This window comes from Spermophilus citellus (genome assembly GCF_964194105.1).
Source record: "Spermophilus citellus genome assembly, chromosome: 8".
NCBI lineage: Eukaryota > Metazoa > Chordata > Mammalia > Rodentia > Sciuridae > Spermophilus > Spermophilus citellus.
In genome coordinates this window covers 130,172,946-130,192,343 of record NC_138189.1, presented here as the reverse complement: position 1 = coordinate 130,192,343, position 19,398 = coordinate 130,172,946, and the positions used below count along the sequence as shown (strand labels likewise).

The window sequence follows — 19,398 nt, the reverse complement described above, 5'->3', positions numbered from 1 at the left end:
GGGTGGGCAATATCATACCAAATCTACATTTGAGGAAATAGAGGTTGAGTAGGATCCAAATCAAACAACTAGTAGTTATTAAAGGAATCAAATCTACATCATTTTATTTATTTGTTTATTCTATCACACCGCCTTGTGCCATAAGATTTAGCACTGGCCAATGCTATGGAAAGGCAATAATAAAGGATTATATTTTAATCACATTCAGAAAGCTTTGTGAATTAAAAGCATATTTATATTAATAACACTAAATAACAAAGAGACATATTCTCATTTCAAAAACATATATACTATATGTAGAACATCATAGGTCACACATATTTAACGAATGTAGAATCTAATGTGTAATATATGTGTATATAAAAATAAATCAGGGTGGTTAAGACTTAATTTTCTGATAATACCTGTCAGACACAAAAAAGACAAATAATATATGATTTCACTAACATGAGGTACCTAGAGTAATCAGATTCATACAGACAGCAGAATGGTAGTCGCCAGGAATCGAAGAGAGGACAGAGTGGGGAGTTATTGTGGGAGAGAAAGGGAAGTCAAAGAAACTTTAAACAAATGTTTTAAATAGTCATTAACAAATAATGATCATGAAAAATAAATATTAAAAATTTATTTGGTATGGTGGTTTCTCAAAGAGTTAAACATGGAATTATCACATAATTCACCAACTCTAATTTTGGGCATATATTCCAAAGAACTGAAAGCAGGGACATACCTGTACACCAATGTTTTTATTATTCACAAAAGTCAAAAGGTAAGAAAAAACCAAAATGTCCATGTGTGGAAAAGTGTATAAACAAAATGTGGCAACGGCATATAACAGAAATTTAGTCAGCCCTAAAAAGGAAGTAAATTCCATACATGTTATACATGGATGAATCTTAAAGATACTATGGTAATAAAATAAGTCAGAAACAAATGGTCAAATAATATAGATTCCATTAATATGAGGTACCCTGAATAATCAAACACATAAAGACAAAAAAATTAATGGTGGTTGTCAGGGACTGAGGAGAGGATGGAAAGGGGAATTATTCTCTAATGTGAAGAAAGTTTCAGTTTAAGAATATTAAAGGGCTGGGGATGTGGCTCAAGCGGTAGCGCGCTCGCCTGGCATGCGTGCGGCCCGGGTTCGATCCTCAGCACCACATACCAACAAAGATGTTGTGTCCACCGAGAACTAAAAAATAAATATTAAAATTCTTTCTCTCTCTCTCTCCTCTCTCACTCTCTCTTTAAAAAAAAAGAATATTAAAAAGGATATGAATTGTAGTGATGGCTGTTCAACAATGTGGGTGATGCTACTGCCCTGCCTTGGGCCTTGTGCACAATAAGCACACAGCACATACTGTACCACTCACTGGGCCACAGCCACTTCCGTATGTGAATGTTCTTAATACCACTGAAGCATACATTCAAAAATGGTAAAAATGATAAATTGTAAGTGTTTTATTTTATCATAATTTAAAAAAGCTTATTTGAGCCAGGTGTGGTGGTCTATAGCTGTAATTCTACCAACTCAGGAGGCTGAGGCAGGAGGATAATAAGTTTAAGGCCAAGCTGAGCAACAGTGAAAACCTGTCTCATAATAAAAAACTAAAAGGGCTGGGGATGTGGCTCAGAGGTAGAGCAATCCTGGTACTGCTTAGTTACCAGTACCACAAAAATAAAAACAAAACCTTATTTATATAGTTGAGGTAAAAAAAATACATAATTTAGTTTATACCTATATTTCATTATATATCTAATGTCTAAATGTTGTATGCCCAATTTCAAATTCTTACCTAACTAATTAATTTAAAATATTTAATGTCTCACTTTCAGGTCATAGGTCCTGAAATCACAGTCAGAAAACAGTTACCAAAGACATATATGACAGTCTTCTAGATCTCACTGTCTAATGGGTGTAGCCATTAGTCATATGTGCCTATTTAAATTTAAATTAACTAAAATTAATTAAAATTAAATATCCAGTTCCTCAATCACACTAGCCACATTTTAAGCGCACAACCCCATGTGGCTCCAGGCCACTGTAATGTACAATGTGGATATGAATATTGCCATCATTCCAGTACGCTGTATTAAGACTACACTGTAAACAGAATACAGTAACTTTCTTTGGAAATCATTGGTGTATGTTGAGGGCACCCAGAATAAAAAGTCAATCATACTGAGCCACTGAAAGAGGAAATAACCAGCTGACTGGCCATAACAAACAGGTACAGGTTGAGCACCATCTTTATGATGTGAATGTTGCATAGACTTTGATTACTTTAAGTTGAAGGAGGAGCTAGTTACATCATCTTAGACACACCAAAATAAGTCTTTTTTTTTTTTAAATAGCATCTTACAATGGGAAAAATAATGCTAAGTAGATTTCCACAGTAATTCTACAAAATATTATGGAATTTGAAAATTAAAAACACAGAGATTATATAGAAAGAAAAGAAATATCTAGTATATGAAGTAAAACATTATAAATCAATTTTATAGTGTGAGTTCAGTTGTAGACCAGATATGTAGCAATGTGAACAATTACCATAAGGGAACATGGAAAAACAAAATGGCAGTATGGGTGTTGAAGCAGCAGTGGCATGTTATGGAATAAAGGAACACTTTTCAAATCTCACTAAAACAATATAAAAGAAGGTAAACACACTCAAGCTATTCTATTCTAAGGATAAAAAGGTGCACTATTTTGTTATTCTACTTGCACATTGATTTGACCTCAATTTTACAAACAGAATTCTATGTATGTTCTATGTCACGCAGTCAGTTGTTCCTCTAATAAAATTAAGTCCTTCTAATAAAATGTTCTGGAAGGAACAGTTTCAAAAACTCTGAGGCTTTGGAAGTGTCTTCAGGAGTTCATAGGACTTAGTTCTCTGCCTCCACAGTTTTTAAGGTGTGAAAAACAGCAATTCAGGGGCTGGGGTTGTAGCTCAGTGGTAGAGCGCTTGCCCAGCATGTGTGAGGCACTGGGTTCAATTCTCAGCACCACATATAAATAAATGAATAAACTAAAGATCCATCAACAACTAAAAAATTAAAAATAAAAAAAACCCCAGCAATTCAAAACTTGAACAAGTCAGGGCAAATGCATATCTGGTACAGCATGCTTCTGCTTATGTACTAATTTCTATCAAGCACATAAGCCAAGTGATAACATGCCAATTTATTTTAAAATGTCCTTATATATTTTCAACACAGTCACATCATAAGTAGAACTATAAAGGAATATATGAAGTCCTGGTGAAAAATAATAAATCTTACATATCACAAATAATGTATCTTTCAAAATATGCAATTTTTCCTATGAATCAAAGCCTCTGGTTTCTTAAATATAGTTTCTCTTCTAAAATTATATATATGTTTGAGATTGTATCTGTTCAATTCTATAATTTTTCATATAAGGTAAGTTGGATGTATAAATAGATTAGAAATACATGGCCCTCCATAGAACTTTTTATGAATAATGCATTTGCCAAAATTATACTTTAAGTGTTATACCTTAGAAATCACAAGGATAACACAAGTCTCATTAACATCTAACACCAAGTTTAATGACACAGGAGAGTTTTATACTGTGATTCAACTATTGATTTCAATATAATTATATATGTATTTATGTACTGCATATAAATGTTTCATTGCATTTAAATTTATGCTCCCAATATTTCATTAATTAATCACAATTTCCTAGTATTTTAAATCATGTGAGCAGTCTCCAAAGCTACAAAAATGATAAATAGCTCTGAAAAAGCTCTCATTGCATATTGAGGCAAACATTTTGTAGAAGGGAAGATCTGAGTTCAAGTCACTACTAAGTCACTAATTGATAGTTTACCCTGCTTAATTCACTTCATCCATCTAGTTTCAGTTTCTCCACTAGTACAACTGAGGGATAGTGAAGGTGATATTTAATACCACAAGTTTGTGTTTTAGTCAGATAACTTACCTCTCTCAACACGGGATCAGTTATTGAATTCAGGTTGACAGCTCCCTCATAGGTCAGGTAATAGAACACATTGAGGGCTCGCACAGCTTCTGGTCCTTGCTGCTTATAGCCAAAAATGAGATCAATCCATTGGTGAAGCTGGCAGGAAACAAATTCACTTTCCAGGGCCTGAAAAAAATGTGTAAATAATATCATCAGGCTGAATTTGATTTTTAAAGCGGAGATATATTTAGAACAAATAGAAAAGTTTAACATTAAACTTACTACCAAAAGGGACTTTAAGAGGGCTGGGGATGTAGTTCATTGGCAAAGCGCTTGCCCAACACCCCTGAGGCCCTGGGTTTGGCACCCACCCCAAGACAACCAAAATACAAAATAAACAAAACTAATAAAAATTAAATAAAAAAGGAGAAGGACTTTAAGAAAACAAAACTGGTGGTGGGTGTCCATAATCCTAGCTACTTAAAAGGCTGAGGCAGAAGAATTGCCAGTTCAAGGCCAGTCAGAAAACAATCAAAAACAAGCTCACCAAAACAAAATTGGGGATAGATGTTGCTCAGTGGTTAGAGTATGTGCTTGTTGGTGTGTGAGGCCCTAGATTCAATTCCTTTGCCTTGAAAAAATAAAATAAAATTAATTCTGATAGCCTTTTTTTCTAACAGAATCTGTTCTCCTATGTATATGATGTAAGACTTTCTGGCACTTATCGTTCTGAACTAGAATCACTGCTTATGTTTCAGTATGCTTCTGCAGTACAGTAAGCACTGTGAGGACTGGGCCTCTTCTGGTCACATTTGTAACTCAGGCCTTGACAGATACTCAATTTATGCTTCAAACAATGGAGGTTGTACAGTGTAAAGGTGACTTTGGGAAAGCAAATAGGAAAACATTAAAAATTTACTATCTACTTGAAATATTTATAATATTTCTGGAATTAAAATATTTTGTTGTCTACTACAACAACTATTAACCCAATTATTTAGTTATTTTGGTTGAGTTTTTTTGCTAACAAACTAAATATTCTGGATACTTATATTATTATTCTAGGTACTAATATCAAACCAGATCAAATATTTTGTTATTAACATAACTGCCCAATAAATAATGAATGAACATAATCAAGTATTCAGCTGAAATACTGGGCACAAGATCCACTTCCCATTCATCATGACATTCCCACTTACTAGCATTGTGCAAAAATACAATAGGTAACAACACATGTTTGCTGAATTTTACAAAGTTATAAATATTAAAGAGTTTAAAAACTGGGAATTAATTTTTAGGACGGTATTCATCTTTATACTATATAATGTTCTAAATAATTCCAAAATAGAAGTTTAACATTATGGGTTAGTTTACCAATAGATAATTCTTGAACTTACAATGTTGAAGCTCAATTAAAAAAGTATATACCAAGTTATGTTTGGTAATGTATCTCATTGAAATGAGCACCATTTTTTGAGTAAAAGTATATGATCATGAAGTATTTTTTGTTGTTTTGCAGCATAGATAAGAACTCTGTGGGTTTTCAAATAACCTTTATTTTTTCTCCCTGTGCTGGAGGAATTGAATCCAGGGCCTTGTGCATACTAAGTGCCACTGATCTACACACCCAGTCCCCAAATTTACTAACATCTATAGCAAGCAACCAATGAGATGTAAACTATTACATGACAAAAGATTTTAATTCACAGGGGTATTCTTGTGTAAACAGATGCTGTACTAAATAAGTACCTATGAACAAGAAAACAGTTTATGGCTAGATACAAATAATAAATTCCACCTTAACTAATGACATTTAACATGGGTTTGCAATACTATAAAATATAATACTATAAATAAAAGTATAGGCATAAGGCAATTCTCACTTCCAAAGTATATCTGAAATACATCAAAGTGTACCTAAAAAATATTTAGCTAGTTTCTGTTGTAAAAGTTACTATTTTAGACATCTATTATAAAATTCATTATATTTGCAAATCTAGTAAAGAGATAAGACAGCACAAACTACTTCATATTCTACTTGAAATAAGAAGAAAAGAGCTTGTAATAATTTGAAGTACATTCCTATTTTAAGTACACACATTTAAAATGCATCTAAAATCTAGGAACTAAAATGCCAGTTGTACACAAAAATGATACGTTTGTTTCATTAACTTAGGCGGGGGTTGGGATGGGAGGGAGTAGGGGCACACGTTTAAAGTGACACATAAAAACAGCAATTGTCTTAATTTGTGTGCAGTGCACTCCACACAAAAGCCCTAAATATGTTCAAATTAGAGCAAGCTGCTTGATTGTCACTGCAGTCTCATGTCACATTAATGCATGACAAACATTAAACCATACACTTAAATGGCAATTTATATCATTTAAATGTTTACTGCCAGACTAGCTCATCACTCATTTAAATGTGACTTTCTGACAGCTAATTTCAGTTAATTTTCTCCAATTCACTTAATTAGAACTTTCAATCAGGGAAGGACTTACACATATCTTTGAGTTTACATCCTTTTTGGTTGTTGTTCAAAAATCTGGGTTAACAAACTGCTAAAAAACTCTACTATAACAGTTTTGCATATAACATCTCTGAATCTACTAAGAAGTGTTACTATATGAAGCAAGTTCACAGTATGTATTCTTAGAACCCATACTTATTTATGTAAATAATACTCTCGCCAGTAGTTTAAATAAAAAACATTTAGTTCTTATACACACACTATTGAAACAATAAAAAACCTGCATTCAAGCTAATTAAAAATTAATGATTTCAAAATTGTTTAATAAGATAAAACAGTCAGGAGTCTCCTGAGTGTCCATAGTGTTGTGATTTGAGACTATAAAATTCTAGGAGGCTCAGCAAATGACAAAGTACAAATGAATTTTCTCAATATTAAAGCTCTAAAAACTAGGGCAATTTTATTTTATGTGTCATCAAACAAAGAACTGTTTGTTGTGAGTTTTCCTAATGGTTGATTACTTCTTTATGCACATTCAAAATGGTGATGTTGGTTAGATTTAAATGCTTAAAGCTTTGCATCTTGACACTTCATCAGAATTTTAAGCAAAATCGCTGAAAGAAACAATACTCTATACTCATATTATTCTGCAAACACACATGCAGAGAAAACCCACAGTGCCATGGTGCAGTCCTACCAGTAGCTGTCATAGATCAACCATTAATTCATGGAATTATTGGCAGAACCTGTTTCAGAGGTTGATAAACACACCACCTTCATGAATAAACTTCAAAAACCTGTTTATTTATTTGGTTTGGTTTTGGGCTTGAACTCAGGGGCATTCAGTCACTTAGCTATATCCCTAGCCCTTTTTATTCTGCAACAGAGCCTTTCTAAATTGCCCAAGTTGGTCTCAAACTTATGATCCTCCTGCCTCAGCCTCCCAAGTAATTACAGGCGTGTGCCATGGCACCCAGCTTAACTTCAAATAATTTTTTAAAAACTAACCTAAAAATTTCATTAATTTCAAGCATTTCTTATGACATACCAAAGCTTTAAAAAGGGATGTCCAAAGGGCAATCATGACATAGAATTCTAAGAAGTTTTAAAATCATTCTAATACAAAGTCTGCTCAAGACTTTAACATCCTCTTGATATCAGTGAATAGCAATTGCCTAACCAAGAGTATATATTAATAAACAAATGCACCTACCAAAGACTTGAGGAAAGAAGGAAGGACAAGCTGGAGGAAATTAAGGAGAAGTAAACACAAACAAAAAAAAATAAATGAAAATGGAAAATCCTAGGACTACATTTTATAACTTCTGTTTTTGAAAATCTATAACAAAAAACATAAAACCTCTACTAAACTCTTTAAAGCATCTTCTTTATAGACTAAAATTTTTAAAAGTATTCATTATATAAAATTCTTATTTAGTCCTACATATTTTCTTTCTCTCTCTCTCTCTCTCTCTCTCTCTCTCTCTCACACACACACACACACACACACACACACACACACACACACTCACACTGCTAGTAGAATGTTATGCATCTGAGTCTTTCAAAGCCTTTAGGACAGACAATCCTCATTAAGGCTGGCATTAAATACGGTCTGCAGCCAGGGGATAGTAACATTCTTCCCATGCTCCTCTCGAACCCAACCAATCAATTGTTAGTACTCCCCTAGCAGGGTGCATACATCATTTACATTGGATGTGTGTTCTGAGTAAAATCTGTAAAAAAGAAAATCCACTAAAATGTCCAACACAATACAATAATACTCAACTCATCTGAGTTATTATAAAATAAATCAGTAACTAATGTCCAATTGCTAAGGATCAAATAAGACTATGAAAAGATTATGATATGAAGCCTCACAGAAATTGTCAATCTAATCCAGAGGGACTCATATTAGTCTTGACAAACTATCTTGGGGCTGATAATCTGTTTTTTTTAAATGAGATCTATTAGGCAGAGACTAAAACACTTGAGATATGCTAAAAAGTATAGTATACAGATGTCAAATAAAACACTTATTAGTAAATTTCATTTGTTTTGTCCTCATGCAGATATCAACAAATTAAAGCTTTAATATTATAAAGATAATAGTAAATTATTCATAAATAACTGGCTTGTGTAACCCTGTGTCAGAAATAATTATAACATATGAATATGTGTCTAACAATAAATCTTACTGAAAGAATGCAATCTATGTTTTCCTGAAACTAACCCATTAAGGAAATGAATTATTTATATAAATGTTATATAAAATTATTCTTCTTTTGTAGAAAGGAGTCAAAATAAATGATAACATAAAAAGTTCACTTTTCTAAGATATTTTAGAATAAAAGTTCGAAAATAAAAGGCATGAATCATGATTTAATTTATGCATATTTTAGATACTTTATCAATTTCCCTTAAAAATAAAATTTTCACAAATTTAAAAATTATGTAAAAATCAAAGAAAATAGATTTCAATTAACAAAGAAATTATTAGATAACTTTACCAAGACAAACAAGCTATACTTGTATAATATTCATGTTTCTCATGCAGTTATTGTCAATTAATGTTAATATTTATTTATCCTGTCACCCACTTAAAATACAAAACCAAACCAAACCAAACAAAACAAATAAGGGCTGAGGATGCGGCTTGATAGTAGAATACTAGCCTAGCATGCATGAGGCCCTGGGTTCAATCCCCAACCATTAAAAACAAACAAACAAAAACTAAAAAAATAACTAGTGATATCTATGGGATAAATGATTTTTATAAACAGTCAAATTAAAAGATCAAATATCATTTACATACTTTTAAGTTCAGAAATAATCACATGATCAGAAGGAAATAGACCTACAGTCCAGATTCAAAGTTCTTCATACTTATGCCACTCCTCCTCCTCCCAGGCTTCTAGAAGGCCTGATTCAATTCTAAGATACAAAATGCCATGCATATACATTTCAAATACAAATGTGAAAATCACTGATTAACTCTCCTGATGAATCATACTTTTAATGAGAGAAAGAATGAAAACTTTATTTGGTAAATATTTAATTGTACTTATAATTAATTAAGAATCTTAATTTGAGTAAATTTGGATCATCAAAAAGGCAATACAAAATTATAAACTTGGAATTTTAAGTGTTTTTCACTTGAAATAAAATCAATACAGTCTTCTTCCTGCTCTCTCTCTCTCTCTCTCTCTCTCTCTCTCTCTCTCACACACACACACACACACACACACACAGATTTAAAATGAACTGGCCTGTTATGTTTGCATGTGCTGGATTTCAAACACTAGTGGTAATGTTTCCTTAACATTGATATATGACCTTTGTAATTTACATTGAAGAAAGCTGTTTTTTTCAGCCTAATTAGAACTGTTTCAAATTTTCCTGCTAAATATATGATATAAAGTCCTTTCAACTTTTTTATTCTAAAGTTTCTTTCCATGTCAACTTTGTTCCAATCAAAATATGCTTTGAATTAAATGATTTTGATTGAATATGTGGATCGCATTTCACTTCTAAGATTTAAAGTCCAAAAAGGAAAAGTTTAGCCTGTTCAAACAAAGCAAGAGCAGCCACTTTGCGGAAAGCTATTCACATTTAAGAAGACTGACAAATTGTTTGTGTGCACCATTAGGTCTAGTTTCTGCAATAGTTGCCAGATTTCCTGTCCCTCTAATAAGATACATTAACTCCTAAAGTGCTGGTTCTGAATTTGTGGTGAATATGAGTAACTTTAGGAAATTTTAAATCTACAATTTAAAATTGTACATTTAAATTCACAGTTTCCTGCCTGGAAGTAAACTAAGGCAAAAAGAAAATCTGCTATTAACTTAGGTGCATCAAAATTCTCAAACCAAAAAGGTCACAGAAAAATCAACATATTTTCATATTTGGCAGATACACATTCAGAATACAAATTTCTTTCCAAATGGAATTTGATGGAAGTGATAAATCCATATCAATCCTTATTTTTTTTCTGAAAATGCGTTCATTTAACCTGTTTAAGAATTACTTTTATGGATGAAATACAATAGTGGAAATAGTGAAATATTTAATGAACTTTAATCCACTAACATGAGCTTAACTTACACCTACAGTGATTACAAATATATCACAATGTTTCAGAGTTCACATAATACAAATTTATAACAAAAACCATAAACAAATTTTACATAATTTACCTAGAAAATTTTAACATTAGGTACTTGAAAATATATGTGAAGCAATGACATTTAAGACCAGTAAGTCACGAAGAAAGGCCAAAAAGGAGAAAAAAGGGATCAAAGATTTAGAGAAAAAAATTGTGGGATGCTAACAATAAAAATAATATATCTGTGACAGTTTTAAAAAATGAAATTTAGTCAATAACACACTGAAGTTCAGCCCGAGAAGCAGATAGAGAAATCACTAAAAGGAGTTCTCTCCTTCTAAACTGCCCTTGAACTGTTGGGCAGATGAGAGATTTTTAGAGCAGGCAGTACACAGTTCATTTCTACATTTATATCATTACTAGAGAAAAGTGTGTGTTAGTATCACATCCTGATATACCCATCAAGCACTCGTGCATCTTTTGGCAGGGAATCACTCTGTCTACGATTGTTATTGTGTAGTTTTAAATGGACTAGTCAACCAGCTGTTATATATTTTACACACTGAAGGCCATGTTTCCTTTGAAATTCATAGTTTTAATCTCAACTGAAGTCTGTATTGCTGTGTGCCAAGATCAAAAGGATTAGGCAAACTTGTACAATTACCCTCCTTTTCAGAGAGATGATTTTTTTTAATGTTTAAAATACTCCTGTATGCTGACATTTTATCCCACTATTTTCTTTAGAACTATAGAACATTAAAACATTTAATTAACATTTCAACCTTAGGTCATTCTTAATCTAAAATTTAGGAATTCATAACACACAGATATGTTAAACTAGTTGTAGTACAACACACACAGGAATAGAGAGGTACATTAAATTCTAGCATGTTAAGAATCGATGGGAACAACTATACCAGTCTTTTATTTATTGTCTGCATTTTATGAGTCTTTGTTCAGAAAATAATTCGTAAAACTTGCAATAATGTGTATATTTGGTAAGTGAAATTTAACAAAAATGAAGCTAGGTAAGCAAAAATAAGGATAAGAAGAAGGTGTTGCACAGGGAAATTCTATAGACTGTTAGAGGTGAGCCATGTATTTGGTGCTAAGCTTTCTAGCAGGCAACATAAAGAAAGAAACACAAACAATTATAAGTCAGAAATGACCATAATGTAAAAACAAACCAGATGGCCTGGAAAACACATTATTTCTGTTCCTGAGATAAGAAATTCCTCCCTCGGCAATATGATGGAATCCAGGTATGTGACTAGCAGAGGGACTTACTTAATCCTGGGACAGATTTAAGGTATAGACAAATGAAGAGACTAGAGACTCTTCAGGCAATCCTGAATAAACATTATTCCTCTTGGGGAGGCTTTGAATGGTAGGTTCTAGATTATACTTCATGACAAGTGCCTGGAATGCAGCCATTTTATTTTGTCAGCTAAATGAAGGGACACGTGTTTCAGCAAGAGGTAAACCAAGCCACAAGACTAATAACGTTTCAAAAATGTGAGGAGCATCAAATGAAAGAAAAGGTAGTGGCCCATGTCAATATAGGTCCAAGAGTCTCCTCAGAAAAAAATTTTGGGTAAGTTTCCCACACAGATAAATAAAGTTTGCAAATGCCAAATACAATGTCCTAGTACCTACAGACATAAGATGTTTAAAACAGATAAACATGAATACTCAAATCCAAAAAAATTAATAAAGTATCCCTAGGAAATTAATTTTGAAGATTGTACATAGCTATTATACAAAGATAAACTGTTTACAAAAATATATTAATCTAAAATTTTCAATTATCCACTTACATTTACAAAAATAAATAGGTTTCCTTTTTAACAACCATCAAAATGTATTAATTTGGTACATAAACTCCTGGAGGTTTATTTTAGAGTAAGTTACAAAAGGAAGGAAAACAAAATAAAAAAATTTAATCTTTCTCTATTGGCTTATCCACATAGATCTGATAAATACTAGCAGCCTCCTGCCTTTGAAGATGTCCAGACCAGAGTCCCTACTTATTGCCAGATGTAGTTTAATCCCATGGGGACTCCAGACAAAAACAAGGAGCTGTCTGCATGGCACCAATGATTCCCTGGACTGACCGCCATAAACCTATGCTGGCAAATCAAATTCCATGGAAATACAGAACATTTATTATATCATCATTTCCAAGAAGATCCAATAAAGAAAAGCCTGAGTTAAAGACAATAAATGCAAAAGTTGTAGAATAATTTTAAAGCATTGATAAGTTTAGTCAGAGGTTCAAATTGTATCTGTGTTTCCTTTGTGTATGCAGTTATATAATGTACATAATGTAAAACTAAGGATCTTTTTCACTTTGCAACTACTGATTAACATTAACAGTTCTCTCGGCCATTCATTCAACAGACACTGACTGATGATGACTATGTGTCCTGTGTGGGGCTTGATTCTGAGATGGAAAGTACCTTTGCAGGGGATAAAGAAGGCAAGGTTAGTTCTAAGATGACTACAATAGTCTAGGGGAGAAGAACTGAAAGCCTTAAGGAAAAGGCAGTGGTAAAGGAGAAGAAGGGAGAGTTTCAGAAAGGTTTAAGATGTTATTACCAATATCTCAGTACTGTTGTGAGGGGTGAAGGAAGGGGAATCTGAGATGACAGCCTGGTTTCAACTTTAGGCTTTAGCACACTGGAGTAGAAACAGTTCAGATGGTAGAAGATGGGTTGAGTTTGGAATTTAGTGTTCATGTTGTGAACTTTTAAAAATAGACTTGAAATCAATCCTAAGCCTTTGTTTAGGATCTAAGGCTAAAAACTATAACAGAAGTTTGTATACTATTTCAATATTAAAATACAACTAAAGTGTGTTCATGCTCAGTAATGGCATGCCTTATCCCCACCCCTCCATTTTTAGTTAACAAAAGACCACCAAGACTTCATCCCAGTGCTGTCCCATAGGAATATATGTAAGCCACATATATTATATAAAATTTTCTGTTAGGTACATTTTAAAAAGAAACAGGCAAATCAATTTGAGCAACAAACTTAATCGAGAATATAAAAATATCACTTTAACATGCAATTAACATAAAATTATTATTTTATATTAAATATTAACTATCTGGTATTCATTTTATTATTTTTTATTATCATTTTAGTATTTTATAGTGGTATACAGTATAACTTAGACTAGCCACATTTCAAGTGATCAACAGCCACATGTAACTAACAGTTATAAATTAAACAGTGAGGCTTTATTCAGTTTTGAACACTAAATCTGTACCAGATTTTGATACAAAATAGAACATAGTAGTTAATATTTCTTACTTTCAAAATACATCTTCTACTAAAAACAACAACAACAAAAAACCTTACAAAGCACAAAGTACCTGCTAGACTAAAATGATTCTCAATATAGTTTTTAAAAAAAATTTTGTAGTTGCAGATGGACAGAATGCCTTTATTTTATTTTTTTTAATTTTTAGGTGGTACTGAGGATCGAACCCAGTGCCTCACACATGCTAGGCAAGCGCTTTGCCTTTGAGTTACAGCCCTAGCCCTCAATATAGTTTCGAAGATGTCATTACAATTCTCAGTACCATGAAGAATAGCTAGACCTTGAGACAAGACAACAGAAATCTAGTGTCTTCAAGACTGAAGCACATATAATATTTTACAATATATGTTCTTTAGCTACTTACAGATCTCAGAAGAAATGTGGCAGCATTTGAAAGATGGCACTATGATCATTAACAATAAAGTTAAAAGGGCTAAAACTACCAACTGTGAGGTCTTTCTTCTGCAAATCTGCTATCCTTAAAGAGTCCTGGGTTAGAATTCTTACATATTGGCCACTGAGCTCTATCAGCTATTCACACTGAGAACTACTGCAGGGCTGGGGTTGTAGCTCAGTGGTAGAGCACTTGCTAGTATTTGTGAGGCACTGGGTTTGATCCTCAGCACCACATAAAACAAACAAATAAATAGTATCACATCCATCTACAACTAAAAAAGAGAACTACTGATAACCACAGACTATAACTGGGCATAGTGGGACGTAATCTTTTCTGAAAGTCAGATATATGAAATCTGTAGACACTGTGGACACTGTTCATAATCCTCATAAAATGCATCTCGTTTTAGTAGCAGATGAACTAGTCTCTTCGTCCATTTGAAGAGATTTCTTAACATTTGTAATAATACTCTTAAGATTCTCTAAATCACAGCAAATTATGGATCTGGTTCTTTCTGCTTTATCAATAGAATAAAGGCTAGTTTATAGGATCAATCTTATTTATTTTTACACAGTCATGAATATATAGGCAATATAAGATCAATAATATAAATTTCTTAAAAGAAGTGGAATCAAGTAAACCATCTTTCTTGACCTCTTTTTTGTTTTGTTTTTGAAGGTCTGATCTTATTTGTTACTCTTGAAAATTCTTCATTTTGACTGGACTCAGAAGTAGAAGCTCTCAGAGAGGAAAGCCTGTGTCTCTTAGTGATCTCTTCCTGGCATCTTTGCTTTGGCTTCTTTCATTTTCTTGGCCCAAAGTTTGGCTATACTCTGCAGCCTTCCTTATTCTGCTTAGTACGCTGTTTCTTCAGAGCAGTAATCTGGTGCTTGTGTTGCAGGACACTTGGAATAATGAGAAGCTGAATCTTTGGTGCTTTGGTGGTCCTGGGTTTTTTGCCTTCCTTGTTGAAGGGTTTTCTGACAACGTATTGATGGACATCATCTTCCTTAGACTGAAAAGTTTGCAGATACTACTAACTCTTTTGGGTCCAGTAGATGACAGTAGTACCTGTGAGTCCAGGAATATTCTTCTATTTATTTATTTATTTTTTATAATAACCAAGTTAAGAACGCTCAGATTGGAATCCACAATGCAACCTTATTTGCGCTTTCTCTCTCCAGTTGGCCTTGGCTCATAACAGAAATGCCCCTTGCTCAGTAGCAGGTGAACCGCGCCATGGGTCAAGACACCCTGCTCCATGGGGAAACCTTGTTTGTCGTTCCCACCACTAACTCGACCACATAACCCTTTCATTACACCCAGAGTGTAGGCAGAAACTTCTGTGGCCACACGCTTCTCATTAAAAGTACCAAGTTTGCATTCATTGTCCACTTCAATGAGTTTCTGGCAGCCAGTGGCTGGGAAGGAGATGTTCCGCTTCATCTTGGTACAGCTGATCGTACACAAGATGCCATGAAAAAGAGCAGTTTCATTTACCTCTTAACTGAATTCTCATTTTCTGTTCTAGGCACACCACTGAAAATGTTTTGCTAAAGGTATAAGTCCAGCAGATGCTCATCTTTCCTCCCTTCACTCCAGGCACCATGGTATCCAAAATGTCAACTGTCTAGTAGACGACTTTTGGTGTGCTTCAGGTAGCTCAAACTTAATATAACAACAACAACAAAATAATTAGATGGATAATTTCCCCTACTTTTTTGGTCCTGAATTCATTCTTTCATCCAGAAAAACAAAAAAATGAAGAGGTTCATTTCTTTTTCTTCTCATACACCAAAATGTTACCCAATCAGACAATAAGCTTGCTAACTATCTTACAAATTCTTTCCTTCTTTTTGTTTCATACTTCATTATTTCTTGGCCCAATGATTCAAACAGTATCCATACTGTTCCCTTTCTTTAAAATTTCCCCTTTGATCCCTCCTCCTGTTGATCCCACTAATGGCCATTGAATTTTCAGCCACTGCTCTTCTTAAAACTTCAATGGATCGGGAAAGGTGGTGCATGCCTATAATCTCAGTAACTATGGAGACTGAGGCAGGAGGATCTCAAGTTCAAGGTCAGTGTCAGTTACTTAGCAAGACCCTAAGCAATTTAGCAAGACCCTGTCTCAAGATTAAAAAAAGTTAAAAGGACTAGGGATGTGGCTCAGTGGTTAAGTGCTCCTAGGTCCAATCCCTGGTATCAAAAAAAAAAAAAAAAAAATTACAAGAACAACAAAAACCTTTTCCATGATTTCCTTCCCAGCAGTGAATCTCCAACTTTAACATGCACGAAAGTCACCTGGATTCATTGGCTCCCATTCATAGACTTTCATTAGATTAGGATCCCAAGAATCTGCCTTTATGATAAAATCTTAGGTGATATGATGCCACTGGTCCAGAAATCACTTTTTGGGAACCACTTCTGCAAAGTAGCCCTGCTTCTCTTTCATGGTAAATAACATTAGTATTATTTTATTATTTGTTACATTACATGTTATCACAAGCTGTGCATTTATCTGTTGTTAATCTTCCTTACTAAACAATAAATTCCAAACTGCAGGTACTATATACTATCTCTACTATATGACGTGTATACAGTAGGCATCTACAAAGCATTTATTGAACGAATAAATGAATATATCACTTAATCTATTTCTCTAATTAGTTACTATCTGGTCGGGTCTGCTCCTCATAATGACAGCCCCAAAGGGCAGGTTTCATATTCTTCCAATTCTGTGATCACACATCTAATTATCCAGTAAGGCCTTAATAAATGTCTATCAGATGAATGACATTTAAGAAATTCTTCTGATTTAACACAATTCAAGGTCTATGCTGAAGCACTTGTACTTTCAACATTGTATAAGAAGCATGAACTTGACCATAGAAACTTTATCCAGTTGATACAGTGCAAGAAAAACGTGAAGAATTTCTGTGATTTCCAGCCACTGCAAATGAGAGACCTACAATTTGTTAACCATATAATCAAATTTGAGGTAGGATGATTACATGGGAAAAAAAGTAAAGTGGATATTAAAGTATCATATTTCAAGCTTTTATTTTCTCTTCAACAACGTCCACAAGATGGATCCAAATAATATCAATAATACACTCAACAAAGTACAAAGACAGACGTGCATTATGCAAGAAAAATGCATGTGGAGATCAGCCTGGGGAAATGTACTGACCAACTAAACAAGAACAGCAACACGATAATAGTGAAACTAACATTCGGTGAATGCTTATGATGTGCCCAGTTCTGTGCTAAATGTTTTACAAGGATTGTTTTATTTGATCATCACAATAATCCTAGGAGATAAGCACTACACTTTAAAAAGCTGTTTTACAAATGAAGCTTAGAATGCTTAAGTAAATTGCCTGATGTCACACAGCTAGTAAATGTTACAGTTACAACCCGAGCCCAGAGCTGACTCTTAGAGCTATGCTATTAACCACTACACATTCTTTTGAATAATTCGGATACAGAATGGTATATGACTGCCCTCGCCAAATGTAGTATTCATGAAAGTTCTAAAAATATGAAACCATTTCATACAAGAATTATTCACAATTGGTTTATATACATAACTTAGAAACACTAGTAATAAGCATTACAGAGTGGAACCAAATCAATGCGCCATGTCAATTGAGAGGCATTATTTACAGGTTTGACTGCTCTTTCGCTGGTTTTTGCACTGACAGGTTATCTTTTTAAAACTAATATTTTCACCTTGTGTTACAGTTTACTTTTCTGTCTTCTTTCCTAGGATATGAATTTATAGAAGGCATTGGTTATACCTGTATCTTTGTAATGGAACACATAGTATACATGTAATAAAATACTTATTCAATTGAATAAGAAATATATATCATTTTTCATTAAATTATATTCACTTACATTAATGGATATTTATATATTAATGTATACACTGTAATAATTTATATTAATGCATGTTAATTGGGAAAATCTAAATTTTTTAAATTAGCCTTCAGATCATGATAGAGAATGGCAATGTTTTTGTTGGTTACTAGATTCAAAGACTTTTGATACAGAAGACTGTAATCCATTAAGCAAAAAACTACTTTGAAAAGAAAATTTTAAAAAAAGTTTATTCTTCTAATTTCTAAATATCAATGAACATCAGCAACTTATGTAAGATTTTATGTATTTTAATTTCTATATTTTGTTTTGACACATGAACTATTTGTTCATAAATAAAGTTGTTCATAGGTTCTAAATGAAACTGCTGTGTACAAAGAACAGAGAAAATGTCCCTTATTTTCTACTTCAATAAACATTTTCATTTAATCTACTGGTTATATGCTTTTTATTAATCTGGTGGGGGGCACGAGGGATTGAACCTAAGAATATTTTGCCACTGAGCTACATTCCCAGTCCTTTTTATTTTGAGACAGGGTCTTGTTAAATTGATGAGGCTGGCCTCGAACTTGCAATCCTCTTGCCTCAGCCTCCCAAGTAGCTGGGGTTTTGATTACAGGCATGTGCCATTGTGCCCAGCATCTTTGTTAATCTTTGGAAAATGTTTTAAATACTTGCATGTAACAACAATGCACAAACTATCTACTCAGGACACTGACTACATGTTTTTCTTTTAATTTTAAAATGATATAACAAACATTATTTGCTTTTGTGATTCTAATATTTTTTAAATGCACCTTTTGACAAATGCTTTTTTTTTTAGTTGTAGATGGACACAGTACCTTTATTTTATTTATCTATCTTTTTATGTGGTGCTGAGAACTGAACCCAGTGCCTCACACATGCCAGACAAGCACTCCACCACTGAGCCACAATTCCAGCCGTGACAAATGCTTTTTTATTAAAATACTATAACTAATAAGAAACAAGGATGCCAAAGGAATAAATCTCTTGAGATTTTCTTTAAAGCTTTTCAGACAACCCTGGTAAAACACACTGAAATACTATAAAATCAGAGTTGGAATCGTTATCCTTGTTAGGTTTGGAGAACTGGATCAAGGACATGAATGTATTCATTCGGCGGAGACCACCATTTTCCTTCTTTGTTGTTCAAAAACACAACTTCTCTGCGTACCAAGGCAGTTAAAACCAACTCAGGATATACTTAAAAGGTCAGAATCAAATATATTAGTAG

The 19,398-nt window shown here is 33.3% G+C and overlaps 1 protein-coding gene and 1 pseudogene across 6 annotated transcripts in view; both read right to left on the bottom strand.

Moving 5' to 3' along the window:
- Positions 1-19,398, bottom strand: part of LRBA (LPS responsive beige-like anchor protein) — a 755,692-nt gene that overhangs the window by 72,128 nt on the left and 664,166 nt on the right. For all 5 annotated transcript variants that reach the window (XM_081304745.1, XM_081304743.1, XM_081304747.1 and 2 more), the window contains exon 48: positions 3,974-4,141. In XM_081304745.1, coding sequence (XP_081160871.1) covers positions 3,974-4,141 — 168 coding nt within the window. The remainder of the gene's footprint in view (positions 1-3,973; positions 4,142-19,398) is intronic.
- LOC308654273 (small ribosomal subunit protein eS6-like) lies at positions 14,890-15,704 on the bottom strand (annotated as a pseudogene). The gene has a single exon. The product of its transcript is annotated as a small ribosomal subunit protein eS6-like (transcript).